The 23,280-nt window shown below is 50.2% G+C and overlaps 1 protein-coding gene across 4 annotated transcripts in view; it reads right to left on the reverse strand.

The window, feature by feature from the left end:
* Positions 1 to 4,331: 4,331 nt before the first annotated feature.
* NT5C2 (5'-nucleotidase, cytosolic II) overlaps positions 4,332 to 23,280 on the reverse strand; it is a 58,446-nt gene continuing 39,497 nt past the window's right edge. For all 4 annotated transcript variants that reach the window (XM_026050517.1, XM_026050516.1, XM_026050518.1 and 1 more), the window contains 15 exons: positions 17,270 to 17,387; positions 15,806 to 15,901; positions 14,415 to 14,506; positions 14,165 to 14,222; positions 12,630 to 12,723; positions 11,563 to 11,616; positions 10,371 to 10,454; positions 9,597 to 9,638; positions 8,355 to 8,462; positions 7,940 to 8,006; positions 7,400 to 7,570; positions 6,547 to 6,598; positions 6,234 to 6,294; positions 5,513 to 5,689; positions 4,332 to 5,334 (listed from right to left, as the gene is read on the reverse strand). In XM_026050517.1, the coding sequence (XP_025906302.1) occupies positions 5,071 to 5,334; positions 5,513 to 5,689; positions 6,234 to 6,294; positions 6,547 to 6,598; positions 7,400 to 7,570; positions 7,940 to 8,006; positions 8,355 to 8,462; positions 9,597 to 9,638; positions 10,371 to 10,454; positions 11,563 to 11,616; positions 12,630 to 12,723; positions 14,165 to 14,222; positions 14,415 to 14,506; positions 15,806 to 15,901; positions 17,270 to 17,387 (1,538 nt within the window). In that variant the 3' untranslated portion in view covers positions 4,332 to 5,070. The remainder of the gene's footprint in view (positions 5,335 to 5,512; positions 5,690 to 6,233; positions 6,295 to 6,546; positions 6,599 to 7,399; positions 7,571 to 7,939; positions 8,007 to 8,354; positions 8,463 to 9,596; positions 9,639 to 10,370; positions 10,455 to 11,562; positions 11,617 to 12,629; positions 12,724 to 14,164; positions 14,223 to 14,414; positions 14,507 to 15,805; positions 15,902 to 17,269; positions 17,388 to 23,280) is intronic.

The raw sequence follows: 23,280 nt of genomic DNA on the forward strand, positions 1-23,280 counted from the left end.
ACCGGTAGGAATCGGGCTGCGTGGGGAAGGGAGCGACGCTCCGAAGAGCAGAGCGCTCCCTGCTGCCTCCTCTCCCAGGCACCCGCCTCGGCTCTCGTCCTAGAGGCTGGATTCATGGGGGCTGTATCCTCGCTCGCTGCAGCACCCCAGGCGTTCCCTGCGTTGCAGGGAAGGGAAGGACTGCTGGAAAGCTGCCTGCAGCCCCTTGCACGGTACCGATGGCCATGGGAGGCGTTTCCTGCTTCAGTAGCACCAAGCTCTGCCAAAAACTGCTTGTCGTGTCGTGGTGTCCCCGTTACGCTCGGAAATGCCCCTGGCCCTTGGCGCTAAGGTACGCAAAGCTGGAGATTTGCTGTTTCCTGCTGAAAATGAGCTCTCCTCTTTCCTTCGGGCCCTGTTTCCTTGAGCAGAGCCGATGCCTGCCACTGCCAGCACCCAGGCTGTGGTTACCCAAGTGCTTGTGTTCAATCCTTGCCCTGCAGGGAGAGYTTTAGCCGCTGACCAAAGAAGCTGCCAGTTGTGGGGTCTGGCTTTGGGTTGAGAGCAGGGCCTGCACCGCTGCGGCAGGAGCAGCGGTTGGTGCGTTCCGGGCTGCGATCCCGGGGTCACAGGAGCAGGGGTGAAGGGAGCTGCTTGCGGGGGGGGGGACAGAAGGGCTGGTCCCACGTCTAGGGCTTGTGCAGGTACCGGGCAGCACCGGTTGGCAGCTGAGCGGCTGCGGAGTCGGGCGGAGGAGGACGGGCCCAGCCCTGGGCCTCCCCTTGCACCAGATCCTGCCAGYGTCACGCGAGACACGTGTAGCTGGGGCCTGGCTCTAGGCCTGGAGCTGGAAGTGGCAACGGGAGCGCCRGCCTCAGCCTCACCCGTGGGCTGACCGGGTCCAGCCGGTGGTTCTGCCGGGGGTCCGGCTGGGGGGCCAGCTCGTGGTCTGGCCGCAGGTCGTGCCGGGACGGCGGCTGTCGGTGGGAAGGCAGCGGGGGCTGCCCCAGGCCCCCCTGCTGCTCGAGGCCTCGCTGCCCTCCCTGCGGGACCGGGGGCACCAGCGGCACCAACAACCCGGCCCCGGCGCAGCTGCAGCCCCGGTGACTCCCCGGGTCCCAGGGCAGGATCCAGGTGCCAAGTGAAACTGCAAACCCAAATACCTAAGGATGCGGCCCCAGGAAGCCATGAGTGGCTGGTTCTCTGCAACCAGCGGCTCTAACCCCAGATGTTTCCCTGTATTTCGCCCTTTCCTGTAAAACCTGCGCCTGCAGGGGCTCTGGTCCTGACTTCATCCATGACCCCAGACCTGCCCCGTGCGCCGCAGTTCCCGCTGGACCCGCGTCCCGGGGCTCCGTGCGCCCRCCCGGCTGCCTGCGTCACGCTGCCAGTCCCGGGGCTCCTCACTGTGTCTTACTTTCCATCCTGCGTGGTCTTTGCTACTTGTATCATATTGTACATTACCTTGGGTTTTCAGAGTTGTAGTATTCTGACTACAGTATTCCAATGGTGTACATAAACCTGAAAAGCACAACTGCAATCCATGAATGAAGTGTATACGGTTCATATACTGATTGTCATACGAATGAATTTTATAATTATTCTGATTTTGTTGTAGATTTCCAATCTTTCCTATTTATTTTGTACCAGATTTATTTGTATATTTTGTGATTTTGTTTAAAAGCATTTTGTTTATTTCTATTCTTTTTAGATAAATGATGATTTTTTTCTGTTGACCATTCCAGTTTATGCATTTTTCCCTCCTCCATGCTTCCCCCTCATTTCAAAGGGACGGAGTTCGGCACATGGGTGGCGGGGCTGACGCTGCAGATCCTGGACCCAGAGCTTTGCAGATCCTGAATTGCTTGTGGMACCTCAGTAGTTTTTGTCTCTGCTTTAGTTGTCAAGAGCCGCGGCGGCGCCTGAAGGGTCCCGTGGCCCCTCGAGCCGGGTCTTGCTCATTGCTGCGGCCGTGGCTCCAGGGCGGGCCTTGCTGGTGTCGCTTGCCAGAGGGCTGCGAGTCGGTGGTGATGGCCGGCAGCTGACGGGCTGTTTCTGAAGTGCTCCCTCAACAGCAGTGGTCTTTTTTCTTCCACTAATAAAATCCCCCTTATTTACACCGTGCTCTCTATAGGTGCTGTTTGTTCGGCTGCAGGCGGGAGCACCRTCTGCTTGGCCGCAACACGGGGGGGGGCCCGGCCGGGCGCTCCGGCCTCCCTGGGGGCACCAGCGAGGGACGAGGCCGGAGGCTGAGGCTGCTCCGTGCGACACGAGCGGGTTTGACTGTTCCCGGGCAGCCCCAGCCCGTGGGCAACACAGGCAGGGCTTTGGAAGGAAAGATAACGTGACTGGGGGACTCAGGGCTGGCTCCGGACTGGGAAGACACTCTGGAAAGGCAGGAGCTGCGGGGGCTGCTGGAAGGTGGGTGGGAGACACGGGGTCTGAGCAGGGAATGGCGGCAGCCACAGCGCGGGGGCAAAGGAGGACCCTGCGGAGGAGCCGCGGGCTCCCGGGGCCTCSTGCTGCCTCCCTAAGGTGCCAAACSCCACAGAGGGGCCCAGCGRCCCRGCCCTGYGGGACAGGCGCCTTCCCCAGGCCTGGAGGCCTCGCAGAGCCAGGACTGGGTCTCAGTGGCGCCTTCTAAGAACGGCGGCCTCTTCCACATCCCGGTGCCTGCAGGGCRGGAGCAGCGGCCGGCACRGACACCGTTGGGCTGTGGGAGCAGYGAGGCCGCGGGACCCGGCGCTCCTGCAAGGATGGAGCCTGTGGCTCRGCCGGCAGCGCTGCCGCCTCCGGCGCCTCTTGTCAAGGCAGGTAACGAAACCGCGGGGCCTCTCCCTGCCCTGACGTGCGGCTCAGGGTGCCCTGCGGGGAGGAGCAGGGCTCTGCACAGCCCCGCTGCGCCCAAAGGAGCCCTGCAGCAGGAGGGGACCCCGCGCTGTCCCTGCGGACGCTGAGCGGCGCCCAGTGCTGCCGGGGTGATGCAGAGCCAGCTCGAGGTGCGGGCAGCGTGGCCACGGGAGCTCCAGAGGTCGGTGCTTGGAAAGGGGCAGCTCCGCCTGCCTCCGGCACCTGCCCTTGCCTGGTGCCTTCCCACCCGGCACCRTCCTGGAGCTGGGATGGGAGCAGCGGCGGGGCCGGGGCAGTCGCAGCCTCTGCCTGCTGCTTTCCCACCGTCCAGGGAGGGTCAMATACTTTCCATTGCGTCGGCCCTCAGGAGTCTTTTCCCCACTGCTGTCAGAAATAGCGCGGGGCTGAGAACGGGCTATTTGTGGCGAGCGTTTAGGCCGGAGGAATGTGAGGAGCACCCCCGGCCTCCGTCCGCAGCCGCACGCCCTCCCCAGCTGCTGAGCTAAAGCTGAAAAAATTCGAGCAACTGAACTCGGCAAAGGGCTGTTTAAACCCAGCGACTCCCAGCGTGGGCTCTGGCRCAGGGGCTCGGGAGCAGCGCTGTGCCCGCCCTGTGCCCGAGCACCCGYGGGGCTCCTGCCCCCAAACCGAGGGGCTCGGCGCCAGCCGGCGCTGCCGCAGGGGCTGTCGCGGAGCRGCCCCTTCTGCCTCCGTTTAGCGCCTGCTTTTCCATTTCGTCTCCCYGGGACTGACCATAAGGTGCTGCCCGCCCTCCCCTCCCCTTCCCTGCAGGCTGCGCCAGCCCCTGAAGCCACATTCACTCCCAGCTCCCGGCCCGCAGCAGAGCCGCGGGGCAGAGCCGCCAGCTCCCGCGCAGCCCCCGGCGCCGCCTGTGCCCGCGGCTCCGCGACGCGCCGCAAGGCGCCAGGCACCTCGTACAAACAGCATGATTTATTGACTTGTACAACTGCYGCTGCGGCAGCAGCTTCCTGCTCGGAGGGTGGTGGTTGTTTTGCTTTTTCATTTTTCTTCTAAGGTACTTTAAAAACGGGGAGAAAAAAAAAAAGAAACGAAAAAAAAAGATTAAATGCATTTATGGAACTGGAACTATGCTCAAACTCGGGACAAGAGGGCCCCGTTCCCCCGTGAACGGCACAAGTTGCAGTAAGGGATGCTGCACCCATGACAGGGAGGACTGTGTGGCCACCGCGGTGCCATCGCCGGCCGCGCGCCAGGGACACACAGGCGGGACGGGCACCGCAGGTCCTGCGGTGGGGCTGGCCCGGTGGCACCTGCTGCTGCCCCGCTGGGGCCTGCAGGTTGGGCCGGGAGCGCCCTGGAAACTGCCCCTGTGGCGGCAGCGACGGGCTGGTGGTGTCGGCACGCGGAGCGGAGCGGACAGCGAGGGCAGCAAGAGGCAGCGAGGGAAACAAGGCGGCTAACGCGGTGCTCAAGCGCTGGCGTCACGCTCCCACGTTAGTATTTACTGTGGAAACTACAGCAGGAGCAGCAAACGCGGCGTGCGGAGCGGCTGGGAGCCGTGCAGCACGTGGCAGCGGGGACAGCGAGGGCAGCAAGCTGCGACACGGCGCGAGGGGCTGCAAGGTGCCACACGTGCGCCCCTACGAGCTGCACTCCCGCTGCCCCCTGAGCTGGCCAGAGGGATGGAGCCACTTACACACAGGGAGCAACTCGGGCCAAGGAGCGGGGGAACRTTGCGCTAGGAGCCGCAGCGGCCCCCTGGCCAACCGGAGGCATCTGCGTTCCAKAAACAGAAGGTCAAGGGCAGCAACCCAGCAGCCGGAGGATTTGGATGGATCATTTTGTCTCCTGCAGGGCCTAGCACATCCCTCCCCCCTTCACAGTGAGTGTAACCACGGGCAGAAACCGTTCACAGGACAGTGTTCAAATGGAAACCAAGTGAAACAGTGTGGGAAGAGAGAACCATGCAGCATTCCCTGATGGAACGGGCGCAGCACGACGGCGCGGACGCGCAACGCGGGGCTGAACGCACCGCCTGGGCAGAATCCACTGGCTTTCTGAACCGTCTGCAAAACTGAAAACAAGGGTCTCCTCCTGATTAGTGTTAATTTGCTAGAAGTTTCTGGACACTTTCAAAATGTGCCTTTGCAAGAATCACACCCCCCCAACCCATCACCCCAAGGGCCCCAACAAAGGAATCCACTCCTGATCGCAGCTAGAGTCATGGTTCATCTGCAGAAATGCTTTGCTTTTTCCTTCTTATTCCTCTTCCTCCTCCTCCTCCTCCTCTTCCTCCTCCTCCTCTTCTTCCTCATCATCATCTTCATCATGGCAATGTGTGATTTCCTGAGGCGCCTGGGGGAAGAGGTTGGGCGGTTTGATCTCGCTGATGGAGCGGGTGAGCTGGTGCCGCTTGTAGTCAGAATCCTTAAAATCCACGGAGCTGCGGTTGCGGGTGGCCATGGGTGACTCCTTCTCGTTGATGTCGACGTGCGTGTGCTCTACCGTGGACTCGTGTGGCATCTACGAGAGACAGAGGAGATGCAAAGAGGGGTCTCTGTGCCCGGGTGCTTCACAGCCAGGCCGAGGGTGAACCCCAGAGCACAAAGCCTGCGGTGCATCAAACAGCCTGAGCTGCTGGCCAAACACATGCAGGTGGGGGCACCTTTGGGTCCCTGTGTCCCCGGGGTCTGCAACTCACCAGGACGTGGGCGGCTCTGAAGAGGTAGCTGAAGGGGTAGTAGAGGAGGTTGATGAAGGAGGCTGCGTAGAGGTCTGCGTAGCGCATGACCTGGCTGGCAAAGAGGGTCTGGCGCGAGCCGCTGCGGAAGAGGCTGCCCATCATGCCGTAGCACATGTCCATGTCGTGGGTCACTTTCTGCAAGAGAGGGCAGGTTGGGTGGCCGGGCCAGCGCTCAGCGCCGCGGCGCCCGCCCGCCGCAGCAGCACCGCAAGCGGGGGGCTCGCTGCACGCGACCCACGCCGCCTCCAGCACAGCCTTCCACGCGTCTCCTCTGCTCTTATCCCAAAGCGGCGGAGCACGGGCCAGTCCCCGCTAACAGAGGGGAAGGTGGCAGCGGGGTCGGGGCCCGCACGTGCCCCGGGCTGGGATCTCGGCACACAGGGCTGGCTGAAGCAGAGGCGACAGCCCCGCCAAGCCTGTGTGGGTCAGTGCCCAGTTGTGCACCCGTGGGCACCTTCACTCAGCACTGCTATTTACATCATGAAGGAGACCATTTTCCAGACCAGGCTGCCTTTCAGGAGTGCCCAGTGGCACCGGTGAGCTGGGAAGCTCCTCCATTAGCGTCAAGCCTGCTGTGCCCACCCAGGGGCAGAGCAAAGCATTTCAGAGCAAAGTGGCAGGTCAGGCTGTCAAGCTCTTTGGGATCCAATAGGATGAAAAGGGATTTTACGATTGGTACCTTAATGCGTCTCTGGATGGAGCTGATGTCGGGGCGTTCATTGCTGCTACTGTCCAGATGCCTAGTTACAGGCGAGAAGGTAAATAAAATTGTGTGAAAAGCCTTTCAGAAACAGATGTCGTGGGGCAGGGGCTTGGGGGAGGGAGGCTGGTCTGGAGGGGAAGGTTGGTCTCGTGGGCAGAGCCCAGGCCTGAGTCAAAGCTCCCGGGACCAGCAGCAGCGCTGCTACCCCACGCCCAGAGCCAGAGCCACTCGGTGGCTGTCACCAGGCTGGGAGAGGCAGCAGGAAGGTGGGCAGTGCTTGAACACTCACTTGTAGAGCTCCGCCAAGAAGATGTCCAGACTCTGCAGCTCTTCAAAAAGCGCTGGAGGAAAGGGAGGGGAAAAATGGTAAGTGGAAACTGTTGAAGTGAGAAGGCAGAAAAACAGATCCCCCAGCCTGCCCATGCCCCTGATGGAGCACTGCACTGAGGGACGGGGCGGTCACCACACACAGAGGGGTCAGTCATGCTCTGTGCCCCAGGCAGAGCTCGGCCCTTGGTTGCTGGTTGCCCCCTTTACTGTAGAGGCTGAACCCTCATAACCACCACAGAAACCTTTCGACCAGCACGGACCCACTGGTCTAATTTCCCCCTCTCTCTCTCCCCAAAAGGGCAAGCTGGGAGAAAAGCAGTAGCCTCAAGGATGGAAACCACATAACACTTTGGCAGAAAAGCGGCAGAGGGAGCAGGAGAAAGGTGGAGGAAAGGGCTGGTGAGCAGGGTGACCTCCCTGCAGAGGGACAACAACCCAAGTGCCAAGTCAGATCCTTTTTTTTTTTTTTTTTTTAAACCACAGCAGTCAGAGCTCTGTAAGGTCAGAAGGAAACTGCTTTTGGGGCACAATCACTACATGCTCCAACCACCAGCACCAACTGCAGGTTTCCTCTTGGCCATCTCTCAGCCGATCATAGGCACAGGGCCCAGGGAAAGGCAAGGCCTGGGTCCTGTCACCAGAGCTGGGGAGCTGCCCCAGCTCCTGCTGCCAACAACAGGGGAGAAGTGCCAAAGGGAGAGGTGTGTGGGGGGAGAAGCAACAAGCCAGGATGATTCCCAGGGATTTGGGGAGCTGGAGTGACACTGGGCAAGCGAGAGCAACGGTTGGCACAGGATTGCTTGGCTGCTGACCGCTTTTGTCAGTCCAGACGTGCAGCTCCTGGGCCAGCTCGGGGATCACCAGGAAGGTCCTCCAGCCCTGGCGCTTCTTGGATTTGAGGATATCTCCAAAGATGTGGTCTCCAATGTACAGAATGTCTTTGCCTTTGGCTCCCAGCAGGTCACAGACTGTGTCCGAGGAGCCTGAGAAGAACAGAGTGGCTCAGAAAGTAGACCCAGAGGGAAAGGTTTGGTTTATATCAGACTATTAGGGTTAGAGACATGGAATTTTCATCTTCCTTGAGGAAACATTTCCCACTAAATGAATCACTCCCCAACTTGGCCACAGTTCTCCCATTCCAAGCCCAGCCTTGGCACCTCCCAAACTCTCCCTGACACCTCCATTTCTTTGCTCTTGGCCACCAGGGAGGTGARAAGCCTCTGGCGCAGAGGGCATCTGGCAGAGCACCCTGTGCTTTGGCAAATGCCCTTGCCCAGTGCCTGGCACAAAGTGCTCCCACAGCCAGAGCGACCGAGGGCCGTCAGGACGGGCCGGAGCCGCTCGTGCCTCACCTCCCGAGTACACGATGCCGTGCTGCAGCGGGCCAGTGTAGGTGCCAATCTTCAGCTTGCCGGTCACCTGGGGAAAAGGATATTGCTTTGGTGAAGGACAGCTGATGCTCTGGATGTTTATGTCCCATTATCTCCTTGCTCTCTGTCTCCTCCTCCCCTAGCAACCCAGTTGGAGCCTTCCCAACTCATTTCCTATTGCCACCTGTACATTAGAGGAGCCTCAAGCCCTCCTGTGYCCCACATGATGAGGTTGCTTGGCAATCACTGCGAGGAGAGGCCAGCCCTGCTGCTTTAGGGCAGGTCCAGTCTAAACATGGCACTGCCTGTTCTCCCCAAGGGACATGAGGTGGGAGGCCTTTTTCCTAGCAGTGCATCAGGTTACCAGCCATAACAGCACCCTCTGAGCGCTACTCACCGTGTCCACCTGCCGCAGCACGGTGCCCTCCCCAAAGAAGAGRGGCTTTCGTGCATCCACCAGGATCAGGTCGAAGTAGGACTGCCATGGCCGATGGGCACTCCCAGGCTGCAAAGGCAGAACCARGTCAGGCAGAACAGCCACACGGATTTAACTTGCCCATAGCCACCATCTAGCAACATTGCTGCTCCAGCAAATGGACCAGCTTCCCCAGCTGGCACAAGAGGGCAGCTGGGTCGCCAGTGCCATCCCCAAAAGCATTTGTGTTCTGTAGGCAGGGCCATCCCAAAGCAGCCTAGCTGCAGAAACTGGAGATGTGGTATGAGCTGAGAGCTACGTTAAACATGTAGGTCGCAGCACAGCTGCTGCACAAAGAAATACTGTTCTGTTTCTGCAGATGACATCCTACACTGATCCAGACACGTGCAACTGCACAGCTTCAGCCTTGCAAGACCATGTAGGCACATTTGCCCAGGGCAGGGAAATTCCTGGACCTGCCATAGAGCACAGCTCCATAGCACGGCCCTGCCTCTCTGACACCATGGGCTCATGAATCTTCCTCTCTCTCGGCTTTCCTTGTTTGCGAGATCAAGGACACAGCAAGGAGGTTTTTCAGTTATCAGTTGCTATGTTTTTTTCTATTATTATTATTCTGAAAATTGCTCCCTTGGCCTTCTTCTACCTTAGGAACATAGTATGAAAACACATCTTCTGAGCGCAGGATGGTCTGCCAGTGGGAGACTGGGGAAGGTTGGTATAAAGTCAGTTCCTATGAACTTTTGTTTCCAAAAGATTCAGGGCCAAGTTTTGACCTCAGGAAAACAAGAAAAGAATGACTGAAACTCTTGAGTTAGCACAGTCAAAGCACAATTAGGCCTTAAATATTTGTGCCAATTTATGAAACTTTCATTTTAAATTTTTTTTTAAACAGTATCCAAAACACTGTGCAAGATTAGTAAGAGACCTGGCTGCAAAATGCCAGATTTAAAATGTGTTGTCACTAAAATAACACTACCATTAACGCAGATTATTGTTTCAAACAGATGATGCCTCTTTTTCTCTTTGTTGCATTGTATTTGCTCTGATCCTATTCAAACGGGACACTAAACAGTGAGTGTGTTTTAACCAGATTAAAGTAACTAATCCCACACAGCCGATGAACCAGGATTAAAATGCTTTCCAGCTACACAGATAATTAGGCACATTAATTCCTAGCAGAACTGCTGTCTAGAAATAACATACCTTTGGTCCATGCGGAAAGTCAAACAAGTAAGTCATAATTTTCTGAAAGACACAAAGAAAGCATTCAAGGATTTGTTTTTAAATATACATTTGTGATATTTATAAGAACATATTTTCCTCTCTCCTTCTCAAGTTAAATAACTATTTTTTAAGATTTCCAAGTACCTTATCATAACATTTGCTGCCAAAATTGATGTATGGGATGTACCATGACAAGAGTYGAACAGTAATTCTACAATCAAGAACACATTTATCTTATATCTGTAGTCTGCTTCTAAAATAATTTACAGTACTTTAAGGTGGCATACACATCTCTGGTGTGGCCAAATACCAGAATCTCGAGTCACCAGACTGTACGAGCTGCCCTCATGCCACCAGCCCCTTCTAGCTCTTAAACACCTCTGGGCTCGTGGGTTTCGCCACCTGTCTCTCCTCAGAACAACCTCATTTGACAGGGAAGCTTTGTGTTTTAAAAGACACTGAAATTTAAATGAGTAACATCACCTCTTTCAGCCTTTCATTTGCAGAAGAACTGAGGCATGGGGGGACTTAAGCCAGGCTAATGCTAGGCCAGTAGCAGAACCAGGACTATAAAACAGGACCTCAGCACCTAATCTGCATTCACCATTAAATCATCCTACATGTAGCTCAGAAAGCACCCAATACCCCATCAGAAAGTGCTCTACCGAAACCTGCAGCAATCAACAGCAAGCTCTGTTGATTATTGTTGTTTATTCCGTTGTTTACCACCCCAGCCACGCAGGCAGCACTCACGTCCGTGTACTTGTAGTCGCTGTTTGTGACGAGGAACACCTTGCCAACCTCGTTCATGCGGCTGAGCAGCAGCGGCAGCTTCCCCTGGAAGTCACACACAAAAGTTACAGAGATTCGTCCCACRGAAAACACTGCCCCACTGTGATCCGCTAAAAGAAACCACAGAGCAAACAAGTGTGCAAACAAAGTGGCCATTTTGCACTGGCTAGAGAGGCAGGAAAGCTGCTGATCGGGCTAAGACCCCCTCCAAAGCTTCCTCCTTGGAGAGGAAGGCAGGTGGGAGCAGYTCAGTGGTGTCTTTGCCAACGGCCACACCGGGCACCTGGTGCTGCCTCCTGCCCATCTGTTCTGCACCAGGCACCCTGGGGCAGCCCCTCCAGCTCTGAGCCCCTTCCTGAAACAGGTGAAATCTGAGCTACAAGTTAGAGCGCGTTTTAATTCCAACCTCCAATTAGGGAGAATTTATTTCTGGAGCTATTTTTATTGAATCATAAATCTTAGTCCATTGCAAGAGGAGCTGAGTACCTTAAGAATTTTGCAGGCATGTAACTAGAAATGAGGTTAACTGCTTTAAAGTGATAATCTACTAGGAAAGGAGGAGCCCACAGCATTCATTTAAACAGAAGAATAATTTTAAGGCCCCGCACATTACGAAGAAAGGCAAAAGTARGGGAATGGTGGGCAGCTTACAGATTCATCAAAGACATTTTGGGGCTATCAAGACACTTGGATATTGGTTGGTCATTTAAGATCTCTCCCTCACCTCTTTATGGTTAAAAGCGTGAAGCACTGTTGTGAGACAGCTAAAGAATCCTCAAAGATGCTCACTTATCRCTTTTAAAGGAGAGATCAGTGGTAGAAGGATTGCTATGGTACAGAAAATGTTCACTGRGATCACAGTTGCTTTCACCAACGAAAGAAACAACATGAGCCTTGCAATGCATTCACCTGTATCCCATATTAACACATCCTCTGGCTTTTATATCTTACGTAAAAACACAAAATCATGTGGATCACTGGCTCACAGTAAAGGCTGTGTCTGAACTTTCCATTTTGTCTTCAGTTATTACAATAGGAGTCACAGCATTATCTGTTTTGTCATTCAGTAAAGCAAATCAGCATGTTTATTATCTTGCCTGCTTACTCAGTACAGAATTTCACATAGCACAAGTAAAAGTAACCTTGCACTTACATCTTTCACCACATACTTTTCCAGATTCTCAAGGGTCTTTTCCTTGAGCGATCCCTGAAATAGAAAGAACAGAACCCAGTGAGCTCATGGAAACTTATGACATAAGAGACATCAAAGTAATGCCAACTTTCACACTTYAAAATGCTGTGAAAGTACAAACCAGGGCGAATCTGAACCAGTGACTCTAGAGATGAGAGGCTTTGAGTAGCAGGGACCATCACAAACTCTGTGATCCATCGATTCCCTCACCATGGTAAATAATCCACTTCAACAGCATTTTAACCCTTTCAGAAGGGAATACAATAGAAACAAACAAAAAAAATAGATTTGCCAAACCAAACAAGACAGTCAATGACCTGTCTCCAACACTGACCATAATGCTTTACTCAAAGGCCAAACTCCAGCACGTAGCACACAACACTGAATAGGGAAAGAAAAAATGTTTCCTGACTTCTGCGTGGCTGCAAGCATAGCTGTGAGCAGAGTTCTCCTGGGACGGTTCTCCATCCCACCCCTAAGGGCCTCTTGAATGAGGATGGGYGACAAAGTCAGGCCTCTAACCAGATGTTAATGCTCACAAAGTCTAAATTCCGTGTTTGCATGCAAGTGTGCAAGAAAGATCAACTTCCTCTCCTCTCTAAAGAGAGAAGAGTTGATGAAATTCTCTGTTTAAAACAAGTGCTTTTTAGACAATATAAGGTATTATGAGTGTAATCTATTCACAGTAAAATCACTGTTTTAAAAATTAGGACAGCATACAAGTTGTTGACTGTAAGTGCAAAATGTCCTTACAGGATCACCCTCTTAAACCCACGAATTAAAGTAAGGAAGTGTAATCTAGATACCATAAAAAGCAACAGGAAGTCAAGATGGATATCTTCCAGTACCAGGCAGGCAGCTGAGGTCTTGACTCACTCACACAGAACTGCAATTTATTATTTGTTCACTAGGCGGCAAAACAGGGCTCTTGCCCAAAAGTGGAATGACACATCTTAATTCAAGATTTCCAAGCCAGTCCCTCTAACTGAACAGTGAGAGCAAGAGTCACCAGGAGTTTCTGTAATCACCTTGTAATGAACCCAGTCAACGGCATCTCTGACGTCCTGGAACATACTCCTGAAGGACATGAAGAGGTCTCCATCTTTGAACCCTGTTTCACAGCTGTAGGGGAAAGAAAAGGGATTATTTGTGGCAGCCAGTTGCAGCAGGAAAGAAATAAGTGCTGTGGGTGCAACGCCAAGGAGAAAGGTGATTCTGTTCGGAATTATCCTTTGTTTGGAGCTTGTATTTTCATCTTACAGTAACAGTGTCTTATTTAGTCCTTTATTGCAGCTCAGGCTTGAAAGACGGCTAGAACCAGAGTTTAACAGGGTCTGTATGTTACTCACCTAAACATTTTTCATTTACAGTTTTAGGATGTGAATCATAACTACTAGCCTGTGCCCCCATAACAACACTATAGCTTTCTGTGACTGCGACTCTTACTTCTCCCTCACAATATTACAAGAACAAGAAAGAACAATCAAGTGCACAGATCATGTCCGTTTTAAGAGAGACTGAAATAATGGGGCCAGGCAGTTTGTGGTGTTTAACAAAAGATGAATGCTACGGACAACGTAAGCAATGCTGCTATTTATCCTTCATTCTTCATCCTTCGTTTCAACACTAAAAAGCAGGTGCCATGGAAATCAACTAAACGCAGTATTACTGAGAGGAGGAMCTGCTTGTTTGTTAAACAGTAAGAGTCAACCTGAGCAGTCACCACTACAAAATACTATGGAGAGTGGGCATTAAAAGTAATCATGGAGAGTTAAACAGAGCTGTATTTATCATGACTGCAATTACTACACTTAATGACTGGTTTATGCCCTATCCAGGAAGGGAATAYGGAAGAAATGTCTCCAACAGACAAATGATCCTATAATTGCCCAGGACAACTACTGGCTGTTACTGAAGAAAGGATACATGACCTCGTGGACTACCCGTATAAACCAAATCACAGTTTTGGCATTCCCTGGCAAAATCCCAGTAAACCTTTGCCTTCTAATCACATAACATGGGRAGAAGACCCAGCATTTATTTTAGCAGTGCTGCAGTATTCAGATTCAAAATGTGGCTTATTCATAAGCTTGAATGTATTTGAAAGCTAGAAAAACGCTTACACTGCACATATAACCCTTTGAAACAAATCTTATCTATTTCAGTTACTTTGCCCAGATTGAACAAAGTTCTCAGTCATGAAATGAGGAACTCGCAGTAACTGGCTGAGGAAATGGAGTCCTTCGGTTGCCAGTTCAGACACGGCTCCAATGGATGTGACTTAAAAATGTGCTGCCTGGTGGCTGTTATAACCCTGTAGTAAGTACACAGTCATAGGAGTTAGCCCCAAACCAGTAGCAGTCAATGTAGTAACACTGGTACAAACATATACAAGGGAGACCTTCATAAGCAGTCTCTGCTGTGCCCACAGATCATCTCATCAGGACTAAATGCGCTTAATAGCAAATTAAGAGSTCTGAGCTTTTTCCCACAGGAATCATATAGCATTGTAATAACAATCTTACTTTATCTTCAGCTACAGCAAACAGGAGAGAATACGTACCTAGTGTACCTGTCACAGTTAGTAAAGAAGTCTACTAGGCAAGCCAACAGGTAGGTCTCTGTAAAGAAACAAAGCAGAACTGTAAAACAACGATACCATCACGGGGCCAGATAACTTTGGGCTCTGGCCTGGAAGATGAATGTTCACACAAACAAGAAGAAATCAGAGCAGTAAGTCCAGTGAGACATTAGCAAAGCTTTGCTGGCTACCAAGATGGAAACAGACCTGTGCTGGCTCACATGGGACTCACCTGGTAAATTGAACAATGTGTTCAGAATGTAAAATCTGTCTGTGTCATCCCTCTGGATAAATTTATTTGGATATTGATCCCGTGTTTCTGGCCTGAGAACAGATAAGGTAGAGAAGGATGAATCCACATAAAACAATCAGGCTACAACATGCTGAACTGCAGAATATGGTTGTGGAGGGGTCCACTGATTTGGGTTTTCATCAATATCCAGCTTTCCAACATGTGCTACTGGTGTGAGAGCAAAACTGAGCCCATCATGTGTCCCATTGCTGTGCTGGCCCCAGCAGAGCCAGGCACAAAGTCCTTGTGTTGCACTCAGCAAAACGAGCAGGGCCAACACAGGGAAATCACACAGTCGGGAGTCCACTACTTGACCTTACACCCCATGCTGCTGACTAGGGGTATGCCTGAAACCAGCTGCACTTTCATTGTTTGCTTATCTTAAACTTTTCCCCACTTTCCATATGTTGTTTTCCACCTCCCCAAGCTGCTTCCAGCAGGAGAGTGCATGGCTGTGCTGGGGAGGGCTTCTCTGGGGCTCTCTGCAACTGCTCGGCATGGTGGTGGCTGAAGTCACTCAGTTACTCTGGTTTCCTTCATTTCYGGAGCTCCTCAAGATCAGATGTGACTCAGAGGAGCTTGAGTGCAAATATATATGTAGGGGCTTCTAAATTTTGCCTTTCTGCTGCAGGGACTGACAGGCCTGCAGGGAGCACATCACGTTGGGGCCCCCGAGCGAGCCTACGCTTCCCTTCCATCTGCGTGCCCTCACAGCATGGATGCGCTGGGAATTTCTGGGACACATCCTGCACACAGCACTACAGTGTGCTTCCTAAAGCTCTTTCCCTGCCACAGGAAGAATGCAAAATTGAGGAATGCTGCAGCAAACAACATGCCATGCCTCACTTGTGAAAACTGCTAAGGTCAGAAAAGCTTGTTCCTTGTGTAGGCAAGCTCAAGTCCTTGACCTTCCTTATCAATGATCATGGAATTGGGTGGACTCACGAGGTGGAGCCTCCTCTCTGCTCAAAGAGGCCCTCAGATAATGGTGCTGTTTTAATGACAAGCTGCTGAGGCTAAACTATGTCAGCTCAGGTATATCCCATCCATATTATCCCATCAAGCCGTCCCCTCATCATATTTTCTTTTATCCTCAGCACTCTACAGATGTGCCTCTGCTGCTTACAGACTTTTCTTCTATAAACACTCTGAGCTATTTCTGCCTTCAGGACACTCACTGCATCCCCAAGCAAATCCCAGATCTGCAGGAACACCAATACAGTGTATGTTGCTGGTGGAGTCTCCATGACTCCTCATAAAATGATCCCTGAGGATCAGTGACACAAAAAGACTTACGAAGTCAAAAGGAACAGCCAAAAGGCAGCACTCACCCTCGGAGGAAATTAAAGCCGTGTGCGCACACTAGGAGGTTCCCATAGGCATCAACTTTCAACAGGTTTCCATAGTGGGTATCAAACACCAGGCCTCTGTTAAAAGAGGGATTTAGGACATGAAGAAGTGAGTAGATCTTTCCAAATCAGTTTGTTTACTTGCACAGGGATGTTAGAACAGAAGAGCTGTTAGTATGCTGACAGGGTCCTTATTGTACCTTTTACCTGGCTGCAGGGAAACAGAGAAAGACCTGTATTGCCAGGTGAAAAGGTACAACTGATCTGCTCTCCGTAGACTTGAAAATGGAACCATTTAACTCAGCAGAAACGTAGCTCTGCATTTACCTGGGCAGACACGGACCTCTTAAATGGGGTCAAGAATTTGAAACCTGCATTTGTGGTTCTCTAGCAGCCTTGCCTTGCAAGGAAGAGCTAGTTGGGATAAGGGAACTTCTCCTTTCCTTTCCATCTGTCACATACAGGACATGTAATTATGGCACAAAGTGTTTTGGACAGTCCTGGTTCCAACTCAGGCAAAGCTCTGTCTCTCTTATCTTCCCACAGAAACATCCCTTCCTTCCCCTCCCTGGGCTGAAGGCAGTGGATTTGACGGACTCTTCATCACAGGTCATGAAGGGCTCCCTTCTTGCTAGAGATGTGGCAATACATGGCAACAGCCTTGGCATAAATCACCCTGAGAGGAGGGAAGGGAAGGAAGGAGGCTGCAGGACTGAGGACTGGGGCACCAAGCCAGCAGGCCTCGTGGTCTAGTCTCTTGTAAAGAAGCTCCAAAGGAGCCAAGAGAGCAAAATACAGCAAAGGCACAAGTGGAAACATCTTAAAAGGAACAAAATTAGATTTATAGTCTTGTTTATGATTTTTTTTTTTTTAACCTCTGCTACCAAAAGACAAAGCATAAGGATTCAGTGACTGTGCACTGTTAACTGTGCTTTTGGCACTTCCTTCATCTGGACAAGGCAATGGGACTGATCCCACTGTTATTGTTATTTACAGTCACATAATTTTCTTAAACATCTGCGACCCAAGTGTGTTTGGTTTGCCAGTATCAGGGGAAAACATCTTATTTAAAAACATCAAAGCAAAATATTCTGAGACATCCTTGCAGCCTCATGGACAGCAATAGCTTCTCATGCCCAAGTCTTGATTTGGACTGAACTCCCAATCCAACTGTGTCTTTGCTGTCTTTGCCTTGTAAGATTATTTCCGGACCACGTTTTCAGCAGGCCCTTTTCCCACATTCCCCCTCTTTGCCGGCATGGCCTCGTGAGCGYAAAGGCCTCCCACACACCGGAGGAATCTGCTCCTTTCCCCAGGATCCATGGACAACCATGGGTTTCATAGGCACCATTTCTCAACGCCTGGCCTCAGATGTTGCCTATGAACTTTACAGAACAAATATTCAAGGCCTCGAGCAGGCTGGGTCGGTATCTGTTAGTCATTTACCTGGTAGGGAATGCAGGATCATACACAAAATTGAGCAGCTCATGAGGGTATCCAATGGAAACTAATCTTTCTACGGTCAGGTCAAATCCAAGAGATTCGTATTCAGGGGATTTATACACTGTACCAAGATGAGATTTCAGTTAGAAAATTTGCASACAACTAGGGGGTTAAACAAGAAGGCAGTTAAAAGTAACGCTCCCCTCGGCCCTCCTCCCGCCTCCACATCACACAGTCCCCTGTGTCTCCTGCCCTGCTCCACCTTGGCCTCCCCGGCCCCAGAGCTGCCCTGGAACTAGCTCGTGCTCCGGGGCTGGAGCTGCAGCTCAGCCCTCAGTGGCCCGAGCACCACATGAATTATCCATTAATCCAGCACGGCTCTGCAGCAGGGAAAATGTATCCCAGGCTGCAGCTCCTCTCCCRGGAATCCCATTACGCAGCTGCACAAACGCTCCTTGCTCCACCTGCTCAGGCTGGGTCTTGTTTTGCTGTGTTTTCTCCAAGCTGGTAGAGAAACCAATAAATTTTGGGAGCAAACATGTTCATGATTAGAAAGCCTCAAATTCCTCCATTCCTCCTTGCTGTGCTACTGTTACTGCTCTGGATACAATCCCAAAGCTTAGTACTATCTCCAGGTTTCTTCTAAGGGAAATTTATGTTTGCTACACACTACTTTAGCTTGAAGGTAAAGATGTCAAGTTAACATATGATTTTTTTGTTAATAAGAGCATATGGTACTGTAATCTGTTAGCTATTACCCTGTGCATCAAAATGCTGCTCCCCTCTGGAAGCTGACACTTCTTCCTGCTCAGAGGAGCTGCTTGTCTGTGCTATAAACCTTAGTCCAATGCAAAAGAAACAAGTTTGTTCAACAGAGGCACTTTTATCACCAGGCCTGTCTTCTTCCTGCAAATGACCTTTCCCTGCGTCGAAAATGTAACTATTTAATGAGATCGTTATGAACGTTTAAAAGGAAACCACTGTGATTCTATGACACATGGAAATCACTGCCCTTCTGTGATGGTGTGCTTACATTTGCCGCCTTACATTCGGCCCTACGAGGTAACAAGATCAAATATAACCCTTGTCTGTCATGAGGACTACATCAGTGAACTCGACTGTCTCAAACAGTTTCAAATTGCCTTGAAAATTTCAAACTTAGCTGAGTAAAATACATAAACGTGCAATTGATACAGGAAGCTCTTTGAAAGCCGATTGCTTTCCTGAGAGATACTAGCACATCTGTGGGACCCACAACACAGATCAATACACATTTTCTGTAACAACTACGTAACTACTATGATATATATATATATGTGCACTGTGGAATACATAAGTTCAATCTAAAAGGAGAAAACAAATATATCAAAATACTGCAAAAATATTAAAAAGGTAAGGGCTTTGGAAGGAACRAGATTGAGAAAGGATCCTAGTAACCGTGACAGAAGGTTCACTTTTCCCAAGCACCTAAGTGGCCTCTGCAAGCTAAAAAATAGCAAAAATTTAAGTTATTTTTTCTTCCCAAAGAGTTTAAACTTCACAAATGTAATAAACAATCCCATAATATTCTTGAATAGATAATTAAAAGTCCATAAAGCTGAGTATTTGTGGCAAATATCAACAACGCTGTACAGTACTCAATGCACATAACCTTTCTCATCCTTTAGTAAAGCAAAGGCTGTAGACAGGTAGAAGTGACCAAAAGCTACAGCTCACAAAGACAGCAATAACTGATGAGGCAATCCTGAGGAAGGAGCTAGAGTTTGAGGGAGCAAAATGCAGTTAGGTGATGATCAATATTGCAAAAACGACACCAGACCATCATCTGGAAAAAGGAATTCCTCTGATGCAGGAGAGCAAAGGCCCTTCCCAGGGAAAAGGGCAATAAATACAACTGCATGTACTCTTAGATGGTAAGAGAGGTGCAAAATTGCCCCAATTACCAGTCTGCAACTACCAACTGTCCGCGAAGCTGTTGCACTACTTCTCATTAGTTTCCATGACCAGGTTGCCAACCTCTCCACAACACATCACTTGCCATCCAAATGCTTCTTCTTGCTCCTTCTGAACTCAGTTACCATTGCATGTCCATTTGCAGATGCAAAATCTTTAGTGGTTTGTGAACAAATCCAGCAGAAACATTTCCASGGAAACTATAGGGCTTTCTGTCAAATAGCCTGTACATCTTGTTAATGTTCCACCTGAGAAGGAGTTTGGTGGGACGTGTGTCCAACTGCTCACAAAAATGCCCTGCTACACTTCTCTCTCCATTTCTTACTCATCATTACAGATGTCCTTCTAACGCTTTGTGCATCAGGAAATAAGCTGAAAGACCAGTAAGAGAAAGGCTGAAGAAGAGATGCTGGTCTCAGCCTTCATCATCACCAGTCTGTCGAGGAGATAAATACCACAAGRTTAATCTCAATTTTCCTTTGGTAGGGAAATTTTCCCCCTCTACCTCTCAACCCCTGGATTTCACTTTCCTGACATCTCTTTGAATAAAATTAAGCTACAAGCTCACTGATATTTCTGTTTTCTTCCACGTTTTTCTATCTCTACAACACTCAGAAAATAAGAACCTTCCCATTAACACATCAGTTGAACAGAGATACTGGAAATGGGACTCCTGGAGGCTGGAAAGAGACAATAAACTTTGTTCTTCAGTTTACTCTGATAGTTCATGTCCAAGATAAACTTTCATTTAGTTGGGCACACCAGTGAGAAGAGATGTGGAGCTCAGTGAGCTCATTTTGGGACTCGTTTTGACAGCTCTCCCCACCTCAGCACACGTCTTATCCATCAGTCCAAGGCAGGAGCCACTGACATTTCTTGTAAGCTGTGCAAAAGCCCATGTCAGGAACATGAGCTCCCAGGCAAATGATCCATCCGCTTGAGCTCAAGTGTGAGCAGGTTAATGCTGCTGCAAGCAAGTACAACCGCACACAAGACAAGATGACCCTGCCATTACCAGGTAATTTCTCCCAGATGAAAAAAATTGTCTCAATATCCTACTCAAGGCTGGTCTCTCTCTTATCTTGCTTAGCTCATGCATCCATAGAGAAACAAAGCAGAGAGGACAGATCAATACCTTTTTATCTGCAACTCAGCCCAATGACGAAATAAATAGATAGATAGATAAATAAATAAATAAATAAATAAATAAATAAATAACCCTTTCCTGGAAATTGCCCTTCCCAAATCCTAGCTGCTGAGGCCACAAGTGGAGATAATTTGCAGGGCACGATGACGCCGTGAGTGGAGATGTTTGCCATGCAGCATCTCTTGTGCTCAGTTCATTCATTCAGCTGAGAAGGACCCTCTCTCCAAGCACCCAGGACAGTGTGACAGGTGAAATAAGCACAGGCACAAACCCACAACAGATCCACCTTCAGCATCTCCTTGCATGTTCTCGCAGCCCAACACGATAACAGTGAAACAGAAGCACATGTTACCACTTGTTTTGATTTCTTTGCACTTTCTTAGTAATCGGTGGCCATGACTCTGCCACTGTCCCCAGCTCCAAAGGAGCRAGTTATTTTAATAGTCTGTGTTCCAAAACAGACGAATGCTTCAGTGGCTCAAGGCAATCAGTACACAACGTTACGTAACCATGGATTGAAAGAGAAAGAGAACAACCAAAGCTTTAAAAAACACAAACTGACAGCATTTTAGCTTCCCCTTAACATCAACCCTTGCCATAAAATTTCACTATAGGAAGTCAAAAAGCAGTACCACAGGAGTGAACGTTGCAAGCCTTCGGGTCTGTGGTGAGCGTGGGCTCCCCTCACGTGGTACGTGCGAGGAGGGAAGTGGCTCTACAATGAGTAGGGGTAGTGCAGTAAGGTATGCAATTCTCATGCACTTTGGTGGTTGTTTTTACCTTTGCTGCCAAGACACATACGGTAACAATTTTACAGCCTTCCTGAAAAGGAAAAATTAAAAAAAAAAAAAAAAAAAAAAACCCTACAGAGGCTCCGGTTTATGCAAAATGCTGCTGCCAGGATTTTAACTCACATGAGGCAGACGCAGATTCAGAGTGTCACTCCAGTCTTGACGGAGTTACACTGGGCTCCCCTGTTAAAGAAAAAAATCAGACTGATTTTAAAACTGCAACAGCTCTGTGCAATGTGGGACTGCGTATCTGCTGGAGCTCTGTCCTCTGGAAAGCGCAGAAGCCGGCCTGGCAGCTATTCCAAATATACTTACAGCTGAGTTACAGAGGAGGCACAGTTGGCTATCGTGCATCCTGCAGGCAAAACTCTGTTCTCTAGCCACAAAGCAATTTTAGGCCAGTTCAGTGGTATCCAGGAGGAAGAGGTACACTGCCAAAGTGATACAAACCCTTCGTGTTTCCATCAGACAACCATTTCAAGAAAGATTCTCCTGCTCTGAGGTTTTGCCATCTCTGTCCATTCCTCGGTTGGTGACAAATTGCTCCTTCCAGGGCACTCCATTTCCTTCACACCATGGAACATCTGCACATGTCAGCACGGAGGCTAAGAGACTAAGCCAGGAGCTGTACTGGGAACCTGAGGCTAGTCTTCTGCCTTGTGTCCAGGATATGCTCCATAGGAGCCTGGAGCACAGAGTCAGTCTGATGCTTGTCTTCCTTGAACATGTACGTGCAAAACGACCATGGGATAAACCAGGAGCAATCCTGCACAGCAGCAGGACATCGCATCGCTCCGCTCCACAAGAGCTCCACAAGGTAAGAGGGAAACTGCAACTTACAGCTATGCACAGAGTGAGCAGATACAGCTCGGAGATCAGATCTGCACTAAACACCAATGAGTCGGAATGATGTTGGGAAAAGGACCTGAAGAAAAAGCATGAAGATATCTAAGAAACTTCTCAGAAAATAACTGCTTTTGCCTTGTTTTGTGGCAAAATGAATGGCCAAGGAAGTCTATACTGTATTTTATTGCTCTGTTTGAAGCAGTTGGAAGGAGAAAGCCCTTCAAGGGCAGCATGTTTCCTTGGTCACTTTCCGCACAAAGATTTCAAATGCAGGTTGGGCAGCTTCTCATTGATAAGGTAACTTGGTTTCTTGCAACACTTGTTGACACTTCTTASAAGCTGGTCACAGATCACAGGAGAAAAGCAGGACCATCTACTTTGACACTGCTTCAGCTGCATCACTCCATGAGAAGTATCCACTGTCCCAGACTGCACACCTGCAAATCAATTTTGTCCAGCCATTTTATTTCCACCAACTATGGATTTAGTTCTGGGAAGAGAAGGTGAACTGGGGGACTGCTGCAATAACAAGAGAGGTCGGCCGAGTGGCTGGCAGGAAATGGGAAGGGTGAGGACTACTAAACAATAACCCGGACTCTCATTTAGGCCTGCCACCAGTTTGTCCCTACCTGTCCTCTTTCTCCAGCTTGCTCTCCAGGGATACCCAACACCTCTTGAAAAAGCTCTTCATTAAACCCTTCATTAAAGCTCCAACACAAGGTGCTCACAGAGCTCTCAGAAATCCCCTCGCACAGGCAAGGGACCTTGCAGGAGCAGGTGCCTYCTGCAGCAGGGACACGGTCTGCCCAGTCCTCGGGCACGTGGCAGCTCGGTTCCTTGCCCCTGCAGCTGCTCAGAGCGCTGTGGCCTTCCCCATCCCTGGCCCCGGCGGGCGAGAGGCTCTTGGGAATTGAAATGCTTCATCTACCAAAACTGTTTTGGTTGGTAGAAGACACTACGTCTTTTGCCTGACAGGTGCTCTGACAAGATCGTATGTCTCAAACTAGAGGTGATGCTCCTAAGAAAGCCTAGGAAAAACCCAATCTTCAGAAATTTTGCCTGCCATCCAGAGACCATGTGAARACATTTGAGCCAAAAGGTACCCTGATAAGATAAGGAGTTTAATCATTTCTCTGAAGCCCAGGAAACGCAGCCCAACTGCTTTGTGTTAAGTCCTGAAGAACCAAAAGTGAAATRACTTGAAACAGGTTATTTCAGTAGCTGCTTGGTCCTTGGTGATTTAGACATGCAAATCAGGCAGCCAGGGACATATATGT

This window comes from Nothoprocta perdicaria, unplaced genomic scaffold (assembly GCF_003342845.1).
Source record: "Nothoprocta perdicaria isolate Ctin4 unplaced genomic scaffold, notPer1 scaffold_7, whole genome shotgun sequence".
Taxonomy (NCBI): Eukaryota; Metazoa; Chordata; class Aves; order Tinamiformes; family Tinamidae; genus Nothoprocta; species Nothoprocta perdicaria.